The 24813-nt window shown below is 44.5% G+C and overlaps 1 protein-coding gene across 4 annotated transcripts in view; it reads left to right on the forward strand.

Moving 5' to 3' along the window:
- Positions 1–24813, forward strand: part of TANGO2 (transport and golgi organization 2 homolog) — a gene marked incomplete at its 5' end in the record, with an annotated part of 94681 nt that overhangs the window by 21593 nt on the left and 48275 nt on the right. For all 4 annotated transcript variants that reach the window (XR_014214499.1, XM_082203396.1, XM_082203398.1 and 1 more), the window contains 2 exons: positions 12222–12344; positions 23395–23483. Coding sequence is in view for 3 of the 4 variants with exons in the window: in XM_082203396.1 (XP_082059522.1) it covers positions 12222–12344; positions 23395–23483 (212 nt within the window). The remainder of the gene's footprint in view (positions 1–12221; positions 12345–23394; positions 23484–24813) is intronic.

The raw sequence follows: 24813 nt of genomic DNA on the forward strand, positions 1-24813 counted from the left end.
GGTATGGCAGGAAATGTGTAGGCAATGCTGAGTTAGATGGACCAAATGGTCTGACGTGGTATAAGATAACTTCCTATATTCTATTCTCCACCCCAAACCAGATCTTAGAATCATAGAATAGAATCATAGAATCATAGAGTTGGAAGAGACCACAAGGGCCATCGAGTCCAACCCCCTGCCAAGCAGGAAACACCATCAGAGCACTCCTGACATATGGTTGTCAAGCCTCTGCTTAAAGACCTCCAAAGAAGGAGACTCCACCACACTCCTTGGCAGCAAATCCCACTGTCGAACAGCTCTTACTGTCAGGAAGTTCTTCCTAATGTTTAGGTGGAATCTTCTTTCTTGTAGTTTGGATCCATTGCTCCGTGTCCGCTTCCCTTCTGGGTTCTTCCTCCACTTTGTGCAACACCACTCTTGAACTCTGCCTGTTCTTTCCAAGTGCATCACCCTGATAAAGTTACAAATCACACCTTTGGGTAGAGCAGTTTCCCACCCACCTCTCCACTTCATCCCCTTTCCTCTGCTTTCTTCTGTGCTGGTTGTGCCTCATTCATCATTCTCTGTGCCAAACCATCATTATATGCCCCAGTGCCCAAACACCATGCGATCTATTTTCTACTGGATGCTTTGCTGACTTATTTGAATATACTCTGTGTGTGTGTGTGTGTGTGTGTGTGTGTGTGTGTAGGTGTGTGTGTGTGTGTGTGTGTGTGTAGGTGTGTGTGTGTGTAGGTGTAGTCAGGATATGGAATAGTGTGTGAACAGGACCACACAGGTGCAGCCTTCATGCTGCTGGGGGGTCAGCGTCTGTATATGACAGGGCAGTACTGAATCAGTGCAAATATTTAACTAAATGAAAGGGGGAAAGATTAGGGGGCAAAAAAAGTAAACTTAAAAACTGTTGAGAAGGATCCAGACTACTGTAGGAGGTTTTCAGCAGGCGATCAGGCTCGGAGGTCGTGAGCACAACCAGATCCCAGTTGCATGAGGATTGTGAATTGCAACACCTGTGTATGCCTGTATGCAGCTTGCCGGTTTGGTGGGGGTCCGTGCAGAGCTGATCCAGCCATTAGGCAGGGTGAGGCCACTGCCCCAGATGGTACACCTGTGGATGCCTTGCCGCCTCTGACAGAGAAGCTGGCACCAGATTTTGTAGAGTGCAAGAGGTTCCCCCCCAAATCAGCACAATCTTTCCTGAAATTGGCGCCAAGGGTGGCACGGCTTCTCTGCCAGCAGTGGATATGGCAGGGCACACAGTGGCGGCAGAAGCAGATCGGTGGTGGCAGAAGCAGCGGCAGGACAGCATGGCACTTCCTATTTCACCTCGAGTGGTGAAACAGGATGCCTCTGCCCCTGGGTCCGCGACTCTAATGGTTTGTATTAGGGTGAGGCAAGCTACGGCAGCTTTGTTATTTTCTATTTCGTACTCAAATTCCCAAAGCTATGTCTATGCTGTTTAAGTCTTTTCTTAACTGTCTTCTGTTATAAATGCTTGTATTTATAACCTCCTTAAAGCGTTGCATTTATCCTGGTGTGGTTTCTTAAGTAAGTGTGGCTCCGAATCTGATACCTGGCTGCTTGGTTCTGTGCTGCCAAATAAAGCGTAGACTTGGGGCTCAAAAGACAGTGAGTGGTTTATTTGGCTCTTGTCTTTGTCAATTCCAAGGACACCCAGAGAACAATCTGACTTTCCCCTAGCTCAGGTTGGGGGATAGTAGGGATGGAAGCAGTGCTACCCAACAAGGTTGGCTTTTACCCTGGCTAGCAATTATCTAGGATCCCCAACACCAAAGGATCTCCAGTGGGCCGTCGGTTGTTGGGGAGGGTGTTTGTCCACCCACCAGGAGAATCTTTTGCATGATCCACCACCAGTGGTTATGAAAGCATCAGCACCAAAAAGCTGAAAAGCAATCTCCGGTATCCCAGCAGTACAAACTTTGTAGGGAGTAAGAGTCTCGCTCTTGTTTTGAGCTCTTGAGATGGTCGGTTTGTGCCAAGCAGCTTTTCTCGGAGCCTTGCGGCAGGCACCAGCTTGATGCAAACAGCTGCTTTGGCTTTAATACTGGAACCAAATTAACTTCTACTTGCCGAAGTAAACTTCGCCACTCAGTAGTGCATTTTAATCGGCAAACGGAGACGAAAATCTCCCGTAAAGCAACCCTCATGAGTCTTTGCAAGCCATTAACTGTCAACAGTTTCTTTTGATTGAGTAATCCAATTAATTTGCTGGCAGGGTTCCCAACGCAATGCTGTTGCTGCTTATAGTTATCTGACATCTGTCCTTAAACTTGTTACATCCACTTCCTTTGGTGGGAGATTGGGGCGGGGGGTTGGGAGGGAGCGTTCCATACAGGCCTCTGGAATTTCCTGCTAAAATTAATCAAGATGTCTTACGGAAGTAGGCTAACAAATTTGTTGTGGCGTAAGTTTTTGTGGACTCAAGCCCCCGTTTGACAGAAGCATGTGGTCAAATCTTAGTTGGCAGGTATATACAGCAGAAAATTGTAAGGTGAAAGGTGAATTGCCAGGAGATACTGAAATCAGTGATTATTAGAGTTTAAATGTGTGTTAAATATCCACCTTTACATCAGCAGATGGGTGATAATTGCTGAGATGATGGTATTACTAATATTTATAGTGGGGCAAGGAACCATTTTGAAGAAACAGTCATAGATATCACAGGTAGCCTGGCATTGGTAAACTAATTAACATATGTAGAATGATTAAGAAAATTTTGTCTCTTTAAGTGGAATTGAGTCTGCAAAAACTTGTACCACAGTAAATTTGTCTTTAAGGTGCCACAAGACTCTCTGGCTGTTTTTGCTGCAACGTTGCTAATCTCTCTGGAAATCTGTTAAATGTTAACCTCTCAGCATGCCATGCTTCAACCAGAGAGGGCTGTAACTTGCTTTGGAATTGTAAATTTTGTTTTGATGCCTTTTCGAGATGCATGTTTATAGGAGTTTGGAGAGAAGCAGGGGAATGACTTGTCATGGATGATTCCTTGGCTGGCTTCCAAGGGGTGAGAGTGATGAAACCATGGTTCTTAATTTTGGAACACTAAAACAAGACCCATGTGTATTCACATTGCAGAATGCCGTTCTGTTAAGATATTTTCTTAATGCTTCATGCCTTGTGTCATTCATCGGCTGGGGGTATGCAATGAACACATTTTCAGCACAGCAAATCATCAGATATTTAATACTGTGCTGTGTGTATTGTTTGTGTAGTATTTACAATTTAGGGGCTTGAAACATGGCGAGGCACCGTATTTTCCGCTAATTAAGACGTACCAGACCACAAGACGCACCTAGTTTTTGGAGGAGGAAAACAAGAAAAAAAATATTCTGAATCTCAGAAGCCAGAGCAGCAAAAGGGATCGCCGCGCAGTGAAAGCAGCAATCCCTCTTGGTGTTCTGGCTTCTGGGATAGCCGCGCAGCCTGCATTCGCTCCATAAGACGCACACACATTTCCCCTTACTTTTTAGGAGGGGAAAAGTGAGTCTTATAGAGCAAAAAAGTGAGTCTTATAGAGCAAAAAATTTCCCTCTGCTGTGTTGTACATTGCAGTCTTATCATCGCTGCACAGACCAGGGAGGGGCCAGAGAAATGTCTTCACACAATGCCTATCACCTGATTTGTTTCCACATGCTGAACTCCAATTCACCGAAGCTGTTATCTGAGCATGTCCAATGGCTGTCCAGTGTACACGCCACATCTTAACTGCAGCTCTTTCAAATCAGACAGAAGCTGATTTGAGGAAAAGTGCACCAGACTGGAGTATTTCTCAAGAAGCTACAGGATTCCTATGGATTGTGTCCTCAGCTTAAAACCAGAGGTGGGAGCATGATGAAGCCGGATTAAGTGGTCGTGGGTACACAGCCTCTGTCACTTGCAAAACGCTAACTATCATATTCAGGATTCTGGTGTTCACTTAAAAATGCCTCTTCTCTTGTCTTTCTCTTCTCTTTCAAGGAAAACTTGTTCCATCTAAGGCACAGCAGGTGAATCTGAGATCCAGGACCTTCTCGCACGTGGCACTTGCCCAAAGAAACTCAGCTTTTAGACTTTAAAAAAATTCCTTCCCCCTTGCCCCAAGATGGCTTTCAGCCGATTAGAATGCTAATGTTCAGATTTCAGACTTACCAGTAGCTGAGCTGAGTTCCTGACCTGTCTGTCCTTAGTTGTTTTTTAAATTTGCTATATCCAATTACTATGATGTGATATTTATGCTGATTTTATTAACTGCCCGAGGAGCTTCTGTTCAACTTTAGTACAAGTCTCCACTGTATTAAAGAGTCAGCTGATACTTTTTGTGAAATAATAGCTATTGGCTAAGATCAAGTGTAAGTGCTTTGGGGGGGGGGGTAAATGCTTCAGGCCCAGCATTTCAGCCATTGAGTTGTGGGTCTGATGTGGCCATAGCTCAGTGGTACAGCACCTGCTTTTCATCTAGAAATACCTGGGTTAAATTCCCAGTATTTCCAGGTAGGGCTGGAAAAGGCTCCCTACCCGAAATCCTGGAAAACCGCTGCAAATCAGTGTAGAAATACTGAACTAAATGGACCAATGATGTGGCTCAGTTTCTGCCTTGAGACCAGCAGGTCTCCCATGTAAATGGGGACAGTGGCTGATATTGGGGCCTCAAATTTCAGCAGTGCCCTGTGTGATGCCCCTCCGCCTCTCACGCTGCGTTGTAAATCATATTTTCGGCACCCCAGAGGCTCCACACTAGTTGCTCTCCCCTAAATCCGCCTCTGATGAGGATTTTTTTGTTTCTAGTAGGAAAGAACAGGCTGCTTCATTGACTGTTGTCTTCCGTTGGAACATATCAATTAGCAAGAGAACAAGGTCCTCTTTAGTTTTCACACTGACACCACCTTACCCAGCAGTTGAGCATTTCTGCTTCATGGCTCCCCAGCGTATTCTCAAAGGCCGTTTGATAAAGGAGATCGTGGCACTTGACAGTAGAGGGCAGTAGTTTGCAGATGCTTGTTATCTGCTGCAATTTGGCAGAAGCAAGGCCCAGAAGTGCCTTTTGCTGTTAAAAGTGGCAAAAAAGGAGAACTTTCTCACAAAGTGCCTCAAATCCAGCCTGTATTTAAAATAATAATAAATGATTTCTCACATCCTCTGTTTGTAGCAAATGACTTCATGGTTTTATGATTTTTAATAGCAGAAAATATTTCATTATCTGTCTGCAAGTTGCAATGTGAAGTGAAGCAATATACCGGATGATTACACAGAAGAACAGAAATGCATGAACTGTCATCCATGAGTCCTGAGTAGGTTGTGCTGCAGAGAATTTTCACAACAGAGAATAATAATAATAATAATAATAATAATAATAATAATAATAATACCAGCATGAGTTTGACCAGACTGCCTGAGGCAGTGGAAGACAGGAGTGCCTGGCGTGCTCTGGTCCATGGGATCACAAAGAATCGGACACGACTAAACGACTAAACAACAACAAATTATTTATACCCTGCCCATCTGACTGGGTTTCCCTAGCCACTCTGGGCAGCTTTCAACAGAGCATTAAAAACAGAATAAAACTTCAAACATTAAAAACTTCCCTAAACAGGGCTGTCTTAAGATGTCTTCTAAAAGTCAGATAGTTGTTTATTTCCCTGACATCTGACGAGAGGGCGTTCCACAGGGCAGGTGCCACTACTGAGAAGGCCCTCTGCCTGGTTCCCTGTAACTTCACTTCTCGCACTGAGGGAACCACCAGAAGGCCTTCGAGCTGGACCTGAGTGTCTGGGCAGAACGATGGGGGTGGAGACGCTCCTTCAGGTATACTGGGCCAAGGCCTTTAGGGCTTTAAAGGTCAGCACCAACACTTTGAATTGTGCCCAGAAACGTTCTGGGAGCCAATTTAGGTCTTTCAAGACCAGTGTTATGTGTTCTCGGCGGCCACTTCCCGTCACCAGTCTAGCTGCCACATTCTGGATTAATTGCAGTTTCCAAGTTACCTTCAAAGGTAGCTCCACGTAGAGCACATTGCAATAGTCCAAGCGTAACTAGAGCATGCGAGACAGTCTGCAGGTAGGTAGGGTCTCAGCCTGCGTACCAGATGGAGCTGATAGACAAGCAGTGGGAAGGGGGCCTGGCAACTTGAAGAGCCCTTAAGAACACGAGAAGAGCTTGCTGAATCTGGCCAAAGTCTCATCCAGCCCAGCATCCTGTGCTCACAGCAGCCAGTCAGATGCCTGTGGGAAACCTGCAAGCAGGACCCCAAACCCAAGAGCTCCCTCCCTTATGGTTTTTCCAGCAACTGGTATTCATTACTGCCTCAAACAGTGGAGACAGAGCATAGTCATCATAGCTGGTAGCCATTGATAGCCTTTTGTTGTTTAGTCGTTTAGTCGTGGTGACTCTTCGTGACCCCATGGACCAGAGCACGCCAGGCACTCCTGTCTTTCACTGCCTCCCACAGTTTGGTCAAACTCATGCTGGTAGCTTCGAGAACACTGTCCAACCATCTCATCCTCTGTCGTCCCCTTCTCCCAGCATCAGGGTCTTTTCCAGGGAGTCTTCTCTTCTCATGAGGTGGACAAAGGATTGGAGCCTCAGCTTCAGGATCCGTCCTTCCAGGGAGCACTCAGGGCTGATTTCCTTAAGAATGGATCGGTTTGATCTTCTTGCAGTCCATGGGACTCTCAAGAGTCTCCTCCAGCACCAGAATTCAAAAGCATCGATTCTTCGGCGATCAGCCTTCTTTATGGTCCAGCTCTCACTTCCATACAACACTACTGGGGAAACCATAGCTTTTACTATACGGACCTTTGTTGGCAAGGTGATGTCTCTGCTTTTTAAGATGCTGTCTAGGTTTGTCATTGCTTTTCTCCCAAGAAGCAGGCGTCTTTTAATTTAGTGGCTGCTGTCACCATCTGCAGTGATCATGGAGCCCAAGAAAGTAAAATCTCTCACTGCCTCCATTTCTTCCCCTTCTATTTGCCAGGAGGTGATGGGACCAGTGGCCACGATCTTCGTTTTTTGATAGCCTTATGCTTCATCAATTTGTCTAATCCTCCTCTAAAGCTATCCTAGTTGGATGCCATCACTGTTCTTGAGTTTCATACTTTAAGTATCTGCTGCCTGAAGAAGTGCTTTCTTTTATCTGTCCTGGATCTTCCAATATTTTCTCTTCTCCCACGCTGTGCATAATTTTATAACTTCCATCATAGCACCTCTTGCTCACCTTTTCTGTAAACTTAAAAGTCCCACATGTTGCAGCCTTTCCTCATAGAGGAGCTGCTCCAACCCCCTTGATCATTTTGGTGGCCCAGTAATGACTAGATTAGAAATACGGCAGAGGGCAGCTGACTTCATATATTTTTAATGTTTTGTTTTCAGTGTTTGGTTTTACAGTGGTAACTCGGAAGTCGAACAGAATCTGTTCCGGAAGTCCGTTCGACTTCCAAAACGTTTGGAAACCAAGGTGCGGCTTCCGATTGGCTGCAGGAGCTCCTGCAACGAATCAGAAGCTACATCGGACATTCGGGTTCCGAAGAACATTCACAAACCTCTGGGTTTGCAGCATTCAGGAGCCAAAATGTTTGACTTCGGGAGCCAAGGTACGACTGTATTGTCATTTTTCAAACGAATGTTTTGTTTTATATAAACCTCCTTAGAAGTTTTTATTGATTAGGTAAAGGTAAATGGACCCCTGACCATTAGGTCCAGTCGTGACCGACTCTGGGGTTGCAGCACTCATCTCGCTTTATTGGCCGAGGGAGCCGGCGTACAGCTTCTGGGTCATGTGGCCAGCATGACTAAGCCGCTTCTGGCGAACCAGAGCTGCGCATGGAAACGCCATTTACCTTCCCGCCAGAGCGGTACCTATTTATCTACTTGCACTTTGATGTGCTTTCGAACTGCTAGGTTGGCAGGAGCAGGGACCGAGCAAAGGAGCTCACCCCGTCACGGGGATTCGAATCTCCGGCCTTCTGATCGACAAGTCCTAGGCTCTGTGGTTTAACCCACAGTGCCACCTGCGCGGTATGTAAATAATATTGAACAAAATCAATTTTTTGGCAACTGAATACTATGGAACCTTGACAGTGGGTGGTGGACTTCTATCAGTATTGAGCTGATCTGTGGCTTGACAGCAGCAAGCTGCTGGTTTGGCAGGCTTCAATTAGTTTTAAGATTTCATATGAACACTGCACATACAACTCTGTTTTTAGTGGTAAAGAGCAAAAAAGGAAGGGGTGGGGGGGAACCCAGCGTGAAATGCTGCAGAAAATGGCTTCCTTCTGTTGGAATTAAGAATGTGGGATATTGTGGGAAGGTTTGGCGAGGTACTGTGAAATGTAGGGCTTGAATTAGAAGCCGAGCGTAGCGTGGAAATGAGAAAAGATCACTTTATCTTGAACAATGCTCCTGGGCTCATAAAAAATAATTTAATTTGTTTTCAATAAAAACCCCTTGGTCATCACTCACTGGGGCAAGGTTAAGTTAATTATTCAGCTCCGTTATAGAGTTCAGGTATTGATCTGCCTTTCTGCTGTACCGCCATCTCCACATTCTGGAAAACCCTTAATACATGCAGGCTGCCTGTAGCAGTGAAACATTTGGGAGTTCAGCTACTGCCATTGTAATCACCGTTTTCAGTGCGGGGGGGGGGGGAGTAAGGCTACATTGCGGTTTCATTACCAGACACTGTCCCCAAAGTGGGACTTTCTAGAAAATATTTGAAAAGGTAAAAGAATGTTTTTTGAGCCATCCAAATGTGACTGAAATCTTTAAGCAGGCTGCAAATGTAGGGATTTTGTGTTAGGAAATGTACACAAAGCAAATAGCATGCTGCCTCAAACCAGGTCAGACGATTTGTCCATTAAGCCCCATATTTTGTCTCCTTTCCCTTGCAGCAGCAGTTCTTCATGGTCTTGGGGAGATGACCTTCCCCCTCACCTTATTGCAGGCGTCGGCAACCTTTTTATACCCATGGACACATCCGGATTTTTGAGCAAGCGTTGTGGACACCACCACCTCACTTCCCTCTTCCCCTTCATCAAACTGCCCCCTCCCCTCAAGAAAGTGAGAGAAAGAGTGCAGAAACGCACATGCACACATACTCCCCCCCCACACACACACACCAAGGGATCTGGGTAAAAGTTAGATTGAATCTGAGTCTTGACAAGCACTTAGAGCTGAAAGAGGAAGTGAGATAGAGTGTCACTCTTGTAACTTCCTCCTTTGATTCCGTGTGCTTCTTTTTTTCCCTTTTCTTTTTTTGATAACAATTTATTAATTTTCCAAAATTGCATAAAAGAATAAAAAATAAAAAATTGAAGTAAAATAAAAAACAGGAAAAAAATCATAAGTAAATTTTGCTTGACTTCCCTCCCCTCCCCCTCTTGGTTTTATTGTTTAATACTTGTTCATGCATGTCCATAAAACCTTATACGTATTCTTCATGATCCAATTTTAAACCTTCTTCATCTTAATACAAGTGACATTAGAAAGTTATACTAGTGTAAAAATCTGTACACAAAGCTCAAAGGATATGCATTAAATATTTACCCCCTTTTTTAAAATTTGAAGTCGTTTCTTGGGTTTCAAGTTATCTAATTTATCCTGCGTAGTACAAAAGTTTATTTTGCCACTCTTCTTCTATTTTGTCGGAGGCTTCTTCCTTCTGGAGGAGCAGCTAGCAGGTCTTGGCCTGACATATTGACTCTTGAGTACAGGAACAATATCTTTCGTTCAGTAAGTCCATCAAAACCTGTACATCTCAATATCATATCTTCATTTTTTTTTTTTTACATCAGTCATTTTCCACATAACTCAGGTGGTCAAAAAGGCCCAACAGAGACTCCATTTCCTCAGGGTCTTGCGAAAGAATAATGTTACACAACAGCTGATGAACTCCTTTTACCGGTCCACAATAGAAAGTGTCCTTTCATATTGTATCACACTGGTATGCTGGCCTGACAGCCACAGACAGAAAGTCTCTACAGAGGGTGGTGAATACAGCACATGATATCATGGGCTGTCCCTTGAGTTTGCTAGATGACATCGCAAGGGATCATTGCCTTAGGAGAGCGAGAAAAATTCTCAGGGATGACTCATACCCTGGCCATCACCTCTTTAATCTTCTACCCTCAGGCAGGAGATATAGAAGTATAATCAGCCGTACCAACAGGCTAAAAAATAGCTTCTATCCGTGGGCTGTTAGGCTGTTGAACGAAAAATAACATAGCGAAATTGACTTGCGACGTGGTGTGTTGTTTGATAAGAGATTGAGTGTTGGGGGAGGAGTGAGGCTCATTTAATTTCATTGTACACAGGTTGTACAATGAAATAAAGGTATTATTATTAATATTATTAGTCTTTTCCTGGGCCATTCTGTGTGCTTCTAAATGGAGAAAAAGGTAATAGGTTGGGGAAGGGGCTCAAAAACCTCACAGGTGGGGAAGACCTCAAGGGCATCATTGGGCCTCCAGATGGCACATTGGCAACCACTGCCTTATATCTTATCCTCTTAAAATGGAAATGCCATGTGTTGAACCTATATAGTTTGTCTGTATGCAAAGTGTTTCCCTTACCACTGAGCTATGGCCTCCTCTTCTGCTCTCACATACCCCTATGTTTCATCAACCTGATGTCCTCCAGATGTTTTGTTTATTTATTTAATTTACCGTATTTTTTGCTCTATAAGACTCACTTTTTCCCTCCTAAAAAGTAAGGGGAAATGTGTGTGCGTCTTATGGAGCGAATCCAGGCTGCGCAGTTATCCCAGAAGCCAGAACAGCAAGAAGGATCGCTGCTTTCGCTGCACAGCGATCCCTCTTGTTGTTCTGGCTTCTGAGATTCAGAATATTCTTTTTCTTGTTTTCCTCCTCCAAAAACTAGGTGCGTCTTATGGTCTGGTGCGTCTTATAGAGTGAAAAATGTGGTATATACCACTCTTTATCAGAAGATCCCCGGGCATTGTACAACATTAAGAAAACACATTACAGAACATAAGTAAAAGAAACTTAATAAAAAAAAACATAATGGCAGACAGCCTAATAGTAAAATAATAATCATCATCATAATAATAGTCCCCCACACTTTCACAGGTCGTAGATTATTTAATAGCCATAGGCCTGGGTAAAGAGGTTGTTTTTACCCTGGCGTCAAAAAACATGTAGTGATGGTGCCAGGCAAGCCTCTCTGGGGAGAGCATTCCACAATCTGGGGTTTTAGACTATAACTCCCATCATTCCCAACTGGTACAGCTGCCTGGTCCTCCATGGTTCGGAGGAGCCAGAATGAACCTCAGGCTCCCATTCCTCTTTGCACAAAGTGATTTGCTCCCATTCTTCATAGTTTCAAGAGATGCAGTTTGTCAAGACGCTTGAATCGGGCAAGCTGTCCTTTTTCTCTAGGACAGAATTGGAAACCGTGGCTTGATCTGAGTTTTCCGTTTCAGTTTGGAAGTAAACCATGGCTTGAACAAAATTAGAAAAGGGGGAGAGATTTGGAACATGCCAGTGGACAAAAGAGTGCATGAACACAAGGTTCCAAAATACGACTTGGATGATTAACTAAACCAGCCTTCCACAATTCTGGTGCTTTCCCCGTGCTTTGGGCTTGCGACTCCCATCAGCCTCCGGCCAGCATGGCCAATGGCCAGGAATGATGGGGACTGTTTTTTGAAAGAACCAGGCTAGAGAAATCTAGTCTAAACCAAGCCTTTGCCTCTAGTTGCTTTTAGGTGTATCAGTACATTGCAGACGCCTATTGAGCATTTGTTCTGATAGGTTTGCGAGGAGGTTAGATGGTGTTGCACCAAAGCAAGCCTTACCTCTGGGTGCATTTTGCCCTGCCCTCACTTATTTTAAAAAGCCCAATTTGGGGGGGAAGCAGGTTTGTCGCACCAGACCTCCCAGTCAACTACAATTGTGTGACCGCAATTTGCCTGTCTGCGATTGCATCCCACCCCAAAATAGTAACCGTCTGCAAGCTTTCCTCCTCTGAACTTTAAATTCCCATTTAAAACCTAGGCAGTGCCAAAGACCCGTCTTTTCAGAGGCATGCTTATACATGAGTCACCAAGAGGGGGGGGGGGAAATATGCACCTCCGCAACCCTCTTAATTTCAGAAAGGAGCACTGCTAATGAGAACAGTGGGAACTCTGAACTCCAGCTGAGAACCGAGGACTGTCTCTTTGTAAATTTCCAAGTCGGATTGGTCCTTCATTGCATATGTTTCATTTGCAGGCTGCTGCAGTATGACCCTTCACTGACCCTCTCCGGAAGAAGCAGAACTTCTCCCCTTCAGTTACTCATGTGCATTCTGTTCTTTAAGTTTGACCCGCGACCTGTTTCCAAAAATGCATACAGGTAATTTTCAACTCTAGTTATATTAGTCTCTTACCTAAATGTTTTGCTGCCATAGCTGCTGGGATATGTAACACTATTCATGGGATTGCTCGCTGTGCTGGCTTTGCTGTGCTGTTTGTGACCCTAATCTAACCTCCTATTTGTCTCCTGAATGGAAAACCAATGCCATAAAGAAAACACCCCCTCTATTCGCCTCTCCCGCTCCCTTTTTTTTCTGGAGCCTAGAAAAGGTAGAATTGAATTGGCAGAGCATTGTCGTTTGCACCTGTTTTCATATTTCCTATGTTGCAGGAGTTTATGTATAGGTGGGGGGGGGTTGCCCCTCCAGCAGATATCATGCACATACATCCCACTACCAAAATCAGCACAATCACTTTTGTGACTTTTGTGACTTGTCCCCACAAAACACTTCATCATAGTTTCTTCCTATTTACAGTGGACGCTCAGGTTGCGAACGTGATCTGGGCAGAAAGCACATCCGCAACCCACAGCGCCACGTCTGCGCATGCGCAGGTCGCCATTCGGCGCTTCTGCGCATGCGCAAGTGCCAAAACCCGGAAGTAACCCGTTCCAGTACTTCTGGGTTCGGTGCGGTGCACAACCCGAAATCGCGCAACCCGAAGCGTCTGTAACCCAAGCTATGACTGTCTTCAAAGGGCCTCTGCTGCACAATACCAAATGTAACAATTCACTGATAAATGTATCTATGTACTGGCTCACTGGGAAAACTTCATAAATTCATATAGACATGTGAGCTCAACTACTCAGCAGCCCCTCTGCCTGAGTAATAATCCCTGGCTTCCTGATACCTGAATGCCAGACAGGTAGCCATTCCAGAAATAACAAACCCAGATGAAGACAAAAGGGTGTGATTAACTTGGCTGGGAAACAGGGAAATGTAAATATCTCTTTTGTTCCACTTGATGGGTGTTTTGGAGGGCAGAGGAGGAATGGGGCAGGGTCCAGGATGCTCAGATTACTGCCACCAGACCTCTCCTTTCATGATGTATTAGTGATGTAGTTTGGGGGGTGTAACATGGGGATTAGCAGCTAATAAAAGTTTGGGGGCTCTTTTGTACGGGGCTTCCATCTTGTTTCACCTTGTGGCAGGTGGGAGTCCTGTCATGACAGTCTTCAATAAAGACCAAGCCTACTGGCTGCTGTTTTGCTCTGATATTCCTGGCTGGTGTCCTTGTTTTTTGTCCAAGGGAGCCCTCAGATTTCTCTGTTAACACCTAGTTAGGAGGTAGAAGCAGGAGCAGGGGCCGAGCAATGGGAGCTCACCCCATCGCAGGGATATGAACTGCCCACCTTCTGATCGGCAAGTCCTAGGCTCTGTGATTTAACCCACAGCGCCACCCCCATGGCTAGTAGCCTTCAATAGAACCCTCCCTTCCATTAATTTGTCCAACCTTCTTTAAAAGCCCTCTATTTCCACATTGTGAAGCTGAGGCTCCAATACTTTGGCCACCTCATGAGAAGAGAAGACTCCCTGGAAAAGACCCTGATGTTGGGAAAGATTGAGGGCACAAGGAGAAGGGGACGACCAAGGACGAGATGGTTGGACAGTGTTCTCACAGCTACAAACATGAGTCTGACCAAACTGCAGGAGGCAGTGGAAGACAGGAGTGCCTGGCGTGCTCTGGTCCAGGGGGTCACGAAGAGTCAGACACGACTAAACGACTAAACAACAACAAATTTCCACATCCCCTCTTACCCGAATTTTTCCCCTAAACGAAAAAGTTCCAAACACTGCAACCTTTCCTCATAGGGGAATTGCTCCATCCCCTTGAGCATTGCCCCTTTCTTAACCCTTTCCTGACTCTACAATATTCGAGGTGAGGGTGACCAGGACTGTCAACAGTATCCTAGATGCTTTGGCACCATAGATCTGTATAACAGCATTGTGATACTGGCAGTTTCGTTTCCGGTACCTTTCCTAATGATCCTCCCTAGCATGGGCTTTGACTTTTCCACTGCTGCAACACACTGGGTCGACATCTGCTACAAACCCAAGGTCTCATTCCTAGTCAGTCAGCGCCAGTTCAGACCCCATGAGCATATATGTGAAATTAAATTAGCCTGTGTTAGCTTCCTTTCCCACAAAGGAGGAGGAGCTAGATGCCCTGCCTCATTGAGCCACAGTCTCCTCCCCATTATCGCCACCTCCCAGCAGTAACCACATTATTTCCACCACCCCCTTTTTGCCCACTGCCTTAGTATTTTAATGTTAAGCTGCATTTTTGTTGTTGTTGTTAAAATAAATAAATAAAAGTATTAAGCAGCATCCTTCATCAATTTGTCATGCACATAGGAAAGAAAAAAAGATACTGGCATTGTAAACAAAACTTGTAAGATTAATGAAGGATGAAATACTTGGGAACCATACGAGAATAATAAATACTAAATAACAGAGACAGCAAGAAAAATGACAAATGTACAAGCAAATCCTGAATTTGCAGAATAGAAAGAAACTTGGTCAAGGCTACATCAGCATGATAAATCACAGGGGGAGAACAAACCAAAGGGGCAGAACAATACAGTTTGCAAAATAATGTGTAACGTGAACATCTCTTTATTTATTTGTTTTTTTTTATACTACCTGGGTTTATCATCATATTGACTAGATCTGAAACTTGCATAAAAGAAGTGTGTACCACCTGTAAAAATAGACACTGAGCGCAGAGTACCATTTTTCTTCCACTTACTGCTCAGTTGTAAAACAAGGCTATGGGATAGAATGTATTGGCACATCATCTTAGAACACACTGGTTTGCAAGACCATGTACTATGGTCAGGATCTATAGAGGCTGCGTGTGATAGAAATCAGATGCAAGTACTAACCTGCTATGAGATTGAACCTTTGGAGCCAGAATCTTATTTGGGCATAGGGCCATGTATAGGGCTCAGTGGTAGGACATAACCTTTGCATGCCAAAGGTCTCTGGTTCAGTCTCTGGCAAACCAAGTAGGGCTGGAAAAGACTCCTGTTGGAAACTCTGGGGTGCTACTGCCAGTCACCTTAGGTGATGCTGAGCTACATAGACCAGTGGTCTGACTTCCTGTGTTTGTTTGACGATAACCTCCTGTGTTTCCATGATGACCATGCCAGCATCTCATACTAATGCAATATTAGGAAGTCCCCACCCAAAAGGCAAAAATCAGGGCAGTGAGAAACCATGCAGATAGCTGGAGTTTGTGGTAGTGGACAGCTGGCTATGTCTTGTAGCTAGGGTTTAGGCATGAGATTCCTCCAAAACCATGTTTTTCCAATATACTTCTTCCGTATTGTATATAAATGTTTTCCATTTAAACACACATCTCTCTCTCTCTCACTCACTCTCACATACATATAAAGATTTATCAATCTCATTTTTGAGATACAAATTGCTACTTTTTGTAAATACAGGTTTTAGCTTTCAGAGCCATAATCTCATAATCTTTTTATGGAACTGAATTATATCACAGGAAATTGCTTCAATGGAATGATTTCTCATGCTTCCATCTCTCTCTGCCCCCACATTAAGAAGTTACATAAATCTTAACACAGTTGAGGTTATGTAGCTATTTTTAGGGTCTTGTATAATTTATTTGGAGAAGAGCACTTCTGCTGCTGTTCTCCAATATGGAGACTTTGAAAGAAAGAAGTAAGGTATTCTAATAAAGTATGAATTTAGAACCTTGCATTCACACACCCAATTTAAGAAGTTTAGTTTCTACGTTGCATTGTGGCTAGCAGACATTCAGGAATTAAACACAGACCCAGTGCAGATTTACTGGTCCTGTTTTGACTGTGGTCTTTGAGCTTCAGGCTCATGGGTTCCCTCCCCTTGCCTACTTTAATTTGCTCACTTATGTCCTGTATGCTTTTGAACCAGTATTGGAAGCCACGGTTTGAAATGGGGTTCGAATTCAGGGTTGCCCAAACCAAAGTTTGTCCGATTTGGCCATTGCCACAAACTGTGGTTTGCTCAGTCCAGTAAATAAGCGAGTGAACTGGATGAAAGGAGGGAAGGAAGAGAAGGAACATGCAAGCTTAAAGCTTATTCATAGCAACAAAACCATGGCTTGGCCCTGATGCCTGAACTGTGCCATTACATATAATAAACAAGTGGAATTTCAGGTGATTCCAAAGAGGTGCAGGGTGTCCCCCCACCAGTATGCAAAGGTAGGTGTGGCCTTGTACAGTAGTATCTCAGAAGTCAAACAGAATCCATTCCGGAAGTCCATTCGACTTCCAAGACATTTGAAAACCAAGGCACAACTTCCGATTGGCTGTAGGAAAGTCCTTCAGCCAATCGGAAGCTGTGGAAGTCACGTTGGACACTCACTTCCGGGTTTGCGGCGTTTGGGAGCCAAAACGTTCGACTGGCGAGGCATTCAGCTTCCAAGGTACAACTGTATATTGAAGTGTTCTAATGAACCTGGCAAATCTCGGTGCCAATCTGAAGCACCAGCAAACATCTTGTGCATGTTGCCTGTACTTGGAATTTTGCTTTACTTGCGTAAGCAGTTTTCTCCAGTTTTCCATTCCACCAAAGCATAGGTGGACAAATCTTGCTAATTCTATAATGACCGCTCGTGAGCAGTGCCTGTGGGCAAGTTTCTTCCTTTCTCCATAGTGTAAGACAAACTCATATCAGTCAGAACCCTCCAAAAACATTTCCCTTTGGATGTAATGCTTGGGGGATGTGAAACTGCAGTAGCCCTTGAGTCTGTGATTTGTGCATTATGAAACCAAGCAGTAATTGAGATTAAAGATACTCCACTGAACGTAAAACTAGTTTAGATCATTGATTAGAAGTGTGTAGCCCTTGTAGCCAAAGCCCTCTCTTCCTATGAATTAATGTCAGCTTTTATAGTCCCTTCTAGATCATCAAAATTACTTCATAATGACCAAATATATTATAACTAATTGGCTTAAGAAAGCAGACTGCTTCAGAGGTCACCCTTAAATGTTGGTGTTTCTTGACTAACTTCTTGCATTAAATCTGAATACCTTTTTAATGTATGCTTCATTGCTCAAGTGGATGAAAGAAGGATCTTTCCTCTCATTTAGCACCTAGCCGGTGTGTTGCTTTGGAACATTGTGTTGGAGAAAGACTTAAGTTAGTCCCCATTGAAGTCCCTTGGGCCACATCCGCACCATATATTTAAAGAACCGCTATACGGGTGCGCTGTGGGTTAAACCACAGAGCCTAGGGCTTGCCGATCAGAAGGTTGGCGGTTCGAATCCCTATGACGGGGTGAGCTCCCGTTGCTCGGTCCCTGCTCCTGCCAACCTAGCAGTTCGAAAGCACATCAAAGTGCAAGTAGAAAAATAGGTACCACTCTGGTGGGAAGGTAAATGGCGTTTCCGTGTGCTGCTCTGGTTCGCCAGAAGCGGCTTAGTCATGCTGGCCACATGACCCGGAAGCTGTATGGTGGCTCCCTCGGCCAACAAAGCGAGATGAGCGCCACAAGCCCAGAGTCTGCCACGACTGGACCTAATGGTCAGGGGTCCCTTTACCTATACCATTTTATCCTCTATAGATGCTGAGAGTTGTTAGGACACCCCTATTCCCCTTGTGGAACTAGAATCCCCATAGTTCCGTGGGAAGAGGGATTGTTTGATTAACCACTCTGTGAGGGGAATAGGGGGGTCTCCCAACAACTCACAGGACCCTTAACAAGTTCCCAGGACACTTGGAGGGAAGCAACAATTTTTGGTGGCATAGTAGAGTTTGAAATGCATAGCACAGATAAAGCCCCAGTCATTCCTAACTTGTCCCATTCATTTCAGATAATGTATTCTGGATACAACCTACTGTGTCTTTCAGAAAAATTGCAATCCTGAAACCTTCCTACACAGGATAAAATATTGCATATTTAAATGAAAAATAAAAATGAATGTTACCACTTGGTCGTAAAACTGGGAGTGGGCAATAACTGCTATCCACTTCTCCAATTACATGAATGGTGCTCTGGTTTTCAGCCAAGCAGTCCTCCCACCTTTACAGGGCCAACTCAAGATGCTTTGCTACCTAAGGGGGAGCAGCAAAAGGTGCATAGTACCCCCTGAACATGCACAGAATTGGCTTTAAAAGGGGTGGAGTGGGGAACTTGAGACCCACCAGAGGCTGTTGGACTTCCAACTTCCATCAGCCCCAGCCAGCATGGTCAGAAGTGAGGAAAGATGAAAACTAATCCAACAGGAAGACTGCAGGCTCCCTATCCCTGCTTTTATTTTCATATCAGTAGATGGAGCAAACAGAATCCTCCTTACCTTGCAGTCTGCCTTCTCTTCCCAAAGGACCTTAAATGCAAACTGGGACATGGGTGGCGCTAATTCAAGTAAATTTCCTAGGGAGGATGAGAGACTATGTTACCTTTGCAAGATGGGTGAGGAACTTTTTTCTTCTTGTTGTCAGATGCAGTTCCCAGTGCTTGCATTACACCACTGGTTTTTGGCAGTGCAAAATCCATGCTGCCTTGTCCAAGGAGCAGACTCTGACGTGGGTGGTGCTGTGGTCTAAACCACTGAGCCTCTTGGGCTTGGCGATCAGAAGCGGTTCAGCAGTTTGATCTGCGTGACAGTGTGAGCTCCTGTTGATCTGTCCCAGCTCCTGCCAACCTAGCAGTTCGAAAGCACGCCAGTGCAAGTAGATAAATAGGTACCACTGCAGCGGAAAGGTAAACGGCATTTCCGTGTACTCTGGTTTCCATCACGGTGTTCCGTTGCGCCAGAAGCCGTTTAGTCCTGCTGGCCACATGACCTGGAAAGCGGTCTGTGGACAGACACTTGCTCCCTCAGCCTCGAAAAGCAAGATGAGTGCCACAACCCCATAGTCGCCTCTGACTGGACTTAACCATCCAGGGGTCCTTTACGTTTTACCTTTTAGATACAAACTCCCCAAACCCAAATAACTGGGGTGGGGCAGAGATAACTTTTTCCTGTAAGGTATAGTACATCCTCTGGGTTTACACACTCTTCCCCACTTTTTTGGCTGCATCTACCTGTAAATAAGTACTTGTGGTGCCTGATCTGTCTGTGTTGGGGAGACTTAAAAAGAATGACCTTGGGGAGGAGGGAGAGAGCTGTTGGTACAGCCACCACCACCACCCAACACACACATCTGTTGAATGTGGTGGCTGTTTTAATTTGCCCAATGATAGGGCCAGTCCTCCATCTTGGTAGGAGCTTCTGTAGTTCTGATAGGCCTGTCCATCAGCTCCAAGCAAGGACTGATGACCATTTGGGGAAGAAAGACCAGAAGGTGGTGTTGCTAGTTATGGTCATGGGTGTTCCTAAGACTGGGCTATGGGTGCCTTTGCATGGCTGTGGCTAGACTGGGAGATGATATACAGGAAGTAAATCCATGAGCTACATGCTCATCATGGCACATTACGAAAACTATTTCTGTCATCAGGCTGCTGCCGTTCCTGGCACACTGAATTATGTTGATAGCTAAGAACAGTTCCCTAACTACAAGCCAAAGCTGTATCTGTTTGTGCATAATATATTTAGAAGACCTTGATGGTTGGTTCTGATTAACTGCTAATATTGAGCAGCATGATACATATTTCCATTATGCTTGAGGCTTATCTGTATATATTTATACAAGGCAAAATCACTGTGGATGGGCTTTGAGATTTTGGTGGTAGACTACACAAACACACACACAGAGAGAGAGAGAGAGAGAGACTTCTGAAAACTCTTTAAAGGAGATTATAGGGACTATTTATTATGTTTTGTGCCTTTATTTAAAGGAGTGGCTTGTGGCTTTCTGAACTTTTTAGATCTGCTCCATCAATAACGGTGAGAAGCTCACTGCTCTTCCAGTGGGCATTAGAATGAACTCCAAAAGCAAATACCCAAAGCATCCTTCTTTGCTTTAGTAGTTGAGTGAAACTTGGAGCTCAAAGAGCTGAAATATATGGATTCTGTGCTCCTTGGCCCATATCGACTGCTCTTATGCTACCCTCTTCCTTGGTTTCTGAATTCAAAAAATTGTGTTTCTGTATGTCTACAAGAGAAATGACCCTTCTGCCTGACTCTAGATGTCTTATGGGTTCAGCTGCATATTGAATTGCCACACGACCTCTCCCAGTCTCTCTTCCTATTAGAAGACCTCATTTTATTCACCAAGTGCTTCGGAGCGGTGTTGTGCCTGCTTATGTCACATCCTCCAAGCCCCTATGCACCCATGGTGCTCCAGATGCTGTTGGGGCAGAGCTCCCATCATCCATGGACCACCAGTCATGTAGTCATGCAGGCTAGAACTGATGGAGTCCAAGAACATCTGGAGGTCACCAAGTTGGAGAAGACTGCCCTTGTCGATACCTCTCTTGCTTCATTTCTTGTTCCGTAGGGAAACTGCATAATGGGAGCTCATATGGTACATTCAGCAAGCGTTCAATCTGTGTATGTGGGTAGTTGAACTGCACGCTCATTTGGCTGTATACAGGCAACATTCAGCATGTGTATAAATCAACCAGTGCACACAACCTTTCACGTGTGTACATGTGTGGAGAGAGCTTGCACCTGTGTTCCGTGTTAATGTGTGAACAAGCCCATAATGAGCTAGTAGACGGCCTCGGTCCAGTATATCTGAAGGAGCGTCTCCCCCCCCCCCCCATCGTTCTACCCGGACACTGAGGTCCAGCACCGAGGGCCTTCTGGCGGTTCCCTCACTGCGAGAAGCCAAGCTACAGGGAACCAGGCAGAGGGCCTTCTCGGTAGTGGCACTCGCCCTGTGGAACGCCCTCCCACCAGATGTCAAAGAGAACAACAACTACCAGGCTTTTAGAAGACATCTGAAGGCAGCCCTGTTTCGGGAAGCTTTTAATGTTTGATGTATTATAGTATTTTGGTATTCTTTTGGAAGCCGCCCAGAGTGGCTGGGGAAGCCCAGCCAGATGGGCGGGGTATAAATAATAAATTATTATATTATTATTATTATTATATTATTATAGTAGAATAGCATGGGGAGGTGGCAGTTCTGGGAGGAGAGGAGCCAAATAGCAACAGATCCCAGCTGAATAGATGGCTTTGCTTCTTCCCACCTGAAGCAGCTAGTTGGAATTCCTGTCTTTCAAATAAATGCTATCTTTTCTCTGTCTGTCTCTTGTCTCTGTCTGTCTGTGTCTGTGTCTGTCTGTGTGTGTGTGTGTGTGTGTGTGTGTGTGTGTGTGCGTGCGCACACCTGCCTTTTGGTACTTACGCATTGAACACAGGCCATTTCATTTGTTAACAGGAATAATCATTCATTGTGTAGGACCAGAGGATGATAAAGGTGCTCCTAAAGAATAATCACTTATTTATAGTATATTGCTCTTCCTGTAAAATTCAAAAGTGGTAAAATCTGATGAGTGCTCACTGGAAGGACAGATCCTGAAGCTGAGGCTCCAATACTTTGGCCACCTCATGAGAAGAGAAGACTCCCTGGAAAAGACCCTGTTGTTGGGAAAGATGGAGGGCACAAGGAGAAGGGGACGACAGAGGACAAGATGGTTGGACAGTGTTCTCGAAGCTACCGGCATGAGTTTGACCAAACTGCGGGAGGCAGTGGAAGACAGGAGTGCCTGGCGTGCTCTGGTCCATGGGGTCACGAAGAGTCAGACACGACTAAACAACAACAACAAAATCTGATAATCAAACCAGTAAAATGCAAAGCAAAATTGGCTCCATCCCCCTGCACCCACCCACTTGTATTACACCTGGAAACTTGGCACACAAGTCAAGGGGCAACTTCTCCCCACCCACCACCCCGTCTTCCTCAAGTGTTGCCTCTGTTTCCATCATCAGAACATCTGTGGTCCATGATTGATGATTCTTAGGATTAGGATTAATGGATAATGTTGATTTGCAGCAGTAAGAGCTCTTTCATCTAGGCTGTGTGGGTCCAAGTATAGCTTGGCTTTTGTTTGCAAAGACTACCTGCAAAACAGGTCATCCAGTTGTCAATGGAGCAAACTGTGTGAGCATACCTTAAGGAACCCAGCAGGAAGGACAGGACTAGTTCACATGTAGCACTAGGCCATAGTTGAGTGTATTGTGGATGAGCCTTACTGAGCCCAAGCTAAGCATCAGGTATGTGCTCTCCCTTCCCCAGGAGGAGGAGAATTTCTCCCAAGTTCCTTTGCCATTTCAAAGAAACTGGGCTCAACATTAGTGCAAACCAGGCATCCTGACATACAACATGTTTGTTTAATTGAGCAAGCCAGCTTCATAACCTACGGTTTGCTTTGCTGGGTCTCACTAAGGCTTGTCTGCATAGCACAAAGCCATGGTTAACATTGCATGTGAGGCAGTCCATGTTGTCCTGTCCTTCCTCCATGATAGACTGACTTTATGGGTCAGCAGTGTTTCCCTCTTATAAGAAGCTGTTGGACCATTGCCATGTGCAATGTCTTTAGATGGAAATGCAGTGGGGTTTTAATGTTGTTTATTTTCCATACATTGGTACCTTGGTTCTCAAACTTAATCAGTTCCAGAAGTCCGTTCCAAAACCAAGACGTTCCAAAACCAAGGCATGCTTTCCCATAGAAGGTAATGCAAAATGGATTAATCCGTTCCAGACTTTTTAAAACAACCCCTAAAACAGCAGTTTAACATGAATTTTACTAATTTTACTAACGAGACCATGGATCCATAAAACGAAAGCAATAAACAATGTACTTCAGTCCCACAATCAATCAATCAATCAGTAGCTGAACTGGGTTCCACACAGTCACAAAAACAAAAAAGAGCCGCAAAAACAAAAATGCAAAATAAATAGCAAAAACAGACAGACCTCAGCATAACACTCAAAACGGAAGTGTGACACTCAAATCGGAAGCGTAAGACTCAAAACGGACCATGTTCGGCTTCCGAAGAAAGTTCGCAAACTGGAACACTTGCTTCTGGGTTTGCAGTGTTTGGGGTCCAGGTTGTTTGAGTACCAAGGCGTTTGAGAAGCAAGGTACCACTGTATTGTTGAAGGATCCTCTAGGTGGGCCAACAATGCTCCTATGTCTAACATTATTCACATTATCCATGGCAACCATGCTTTCCTGTTCTTGTCCTCCAGGCTTATCTTAGCAGCTAACAGAGATGAATTTTATCACAGACCGTCAAAATCAGCTGACTTCTGGGACGGCAGCAATGAGATCCTCAGCGGTACGTAACACTCTCCTTGAGTAATTATTCATATGTTGCATTTATGTACATGGTCTCCCCTCTCCCCTTTCATTCTCACAGCAACCCGATTAGATAGGCTAAGCAAAGCTAAGAGATGGTGACTGTCCCAAGATCACTCAGTGAGTTTCAAGGCTGAGCTGGGGGATTTGAACCCAGGTCTCCCAGGTTCTAGTCCAAAACTTTAATCCCTAAACCGTGCTGATGCTAATTTTTCCCTCTCTTTGCTTTTGACTGTAAATCTATGTGAAGTGTGTTTTGGAATGGGCACCTATCATCTGTAAGTTGGGCTGTGATGTGATATTTCAGATGCCTCTCAAAGACCCATGCATTCTTATTACAGGCGAGGTCTTCTGAAATGTTGCTTTCATTTCTGGTGGTTGTGGTGGTTTGTCTTTGTTTTTACAACTTTCACAACAGTGTTTTAATTTGACACCTGAAATCGAGTGATTTGAGCCATAGTTAAATCGTAACAGAAATGCATTTTGCTCTCCCATAAATGTGGTCCGATATCCCATTTTTCAAGCGTGCAGTTTTGGCCAAGAGACAAGTGTCTTCAAAAATAGTTTAATAGCTTGGGGTTAAAGAGAAAGTGTGTTGTTCTTTGCCTTTTGTCAGTTTGCAATTTACTGAAAGCGACTCTACCAACCTTCTACCTGGTGACTTTTTAAAAAGTTAAGCAACCTTTTTGTTCACTTTAATGCTCTGCCTCTCTTTCAAAGAAAACCAAAAACATCTTTTCTCTGCCTAGCCAAACTGAAGCATAAGCCTCGCTAGGCACATAAATAAAAATGAGACACAGGCAGGCAAAAGCATAGCTTTAAAATCTTTTGACGGTGCAAAGATTTTTCTCTTATGCTTGATGTTGTTGTCATTGGCAGGAAGAATTGTAAGGATAAATCACTCTCTCTGCACTGCAGTTCCTTTTACTTTCGGAAAGTCTCTCACTCATTCCAAATTCTTGCAGGGTATGCTGCAAACTTCCCCACCCCCATTTTTATACAAATGCAAGGGAGGGGGAGTGGAGTGGTACACTTTGATGCTGAAATCTGAATTTTAACCAGGCACCAGGCTGTAGCAAAGTGGGGAGATGCTGAACCCACTTTTTGATGTGTTGTTGTTGTCCCTGTTTAAGCTTTTCCCTGCCTATTTTTCTTTTTCTTTTTTCTTCACTTTTGAGGCAATAGTGCCTTGAAATATTCTCAAGGGTGTTAGTGGTCTAGGTTTCATTTCTTGTGTGAATAACACCCTTTGAATTAATAACACCTGCCTTTTTTGTCTCAAATAAAACCAGACATACTGGGCCGGTGGG

This window comes from Podarcis vaucheri (assembly GCF_965113315.1).
Source record: "Podarcis vaucheri genome assembly, chromosome: 16".
In the NCBI taxonomy this organism is placed as follows: Eukaryota; Metazoa; Chordata; class Lepidosauria; order Squamata; family Lacertidae; genus Podarcis; species Podarcis vaucheri.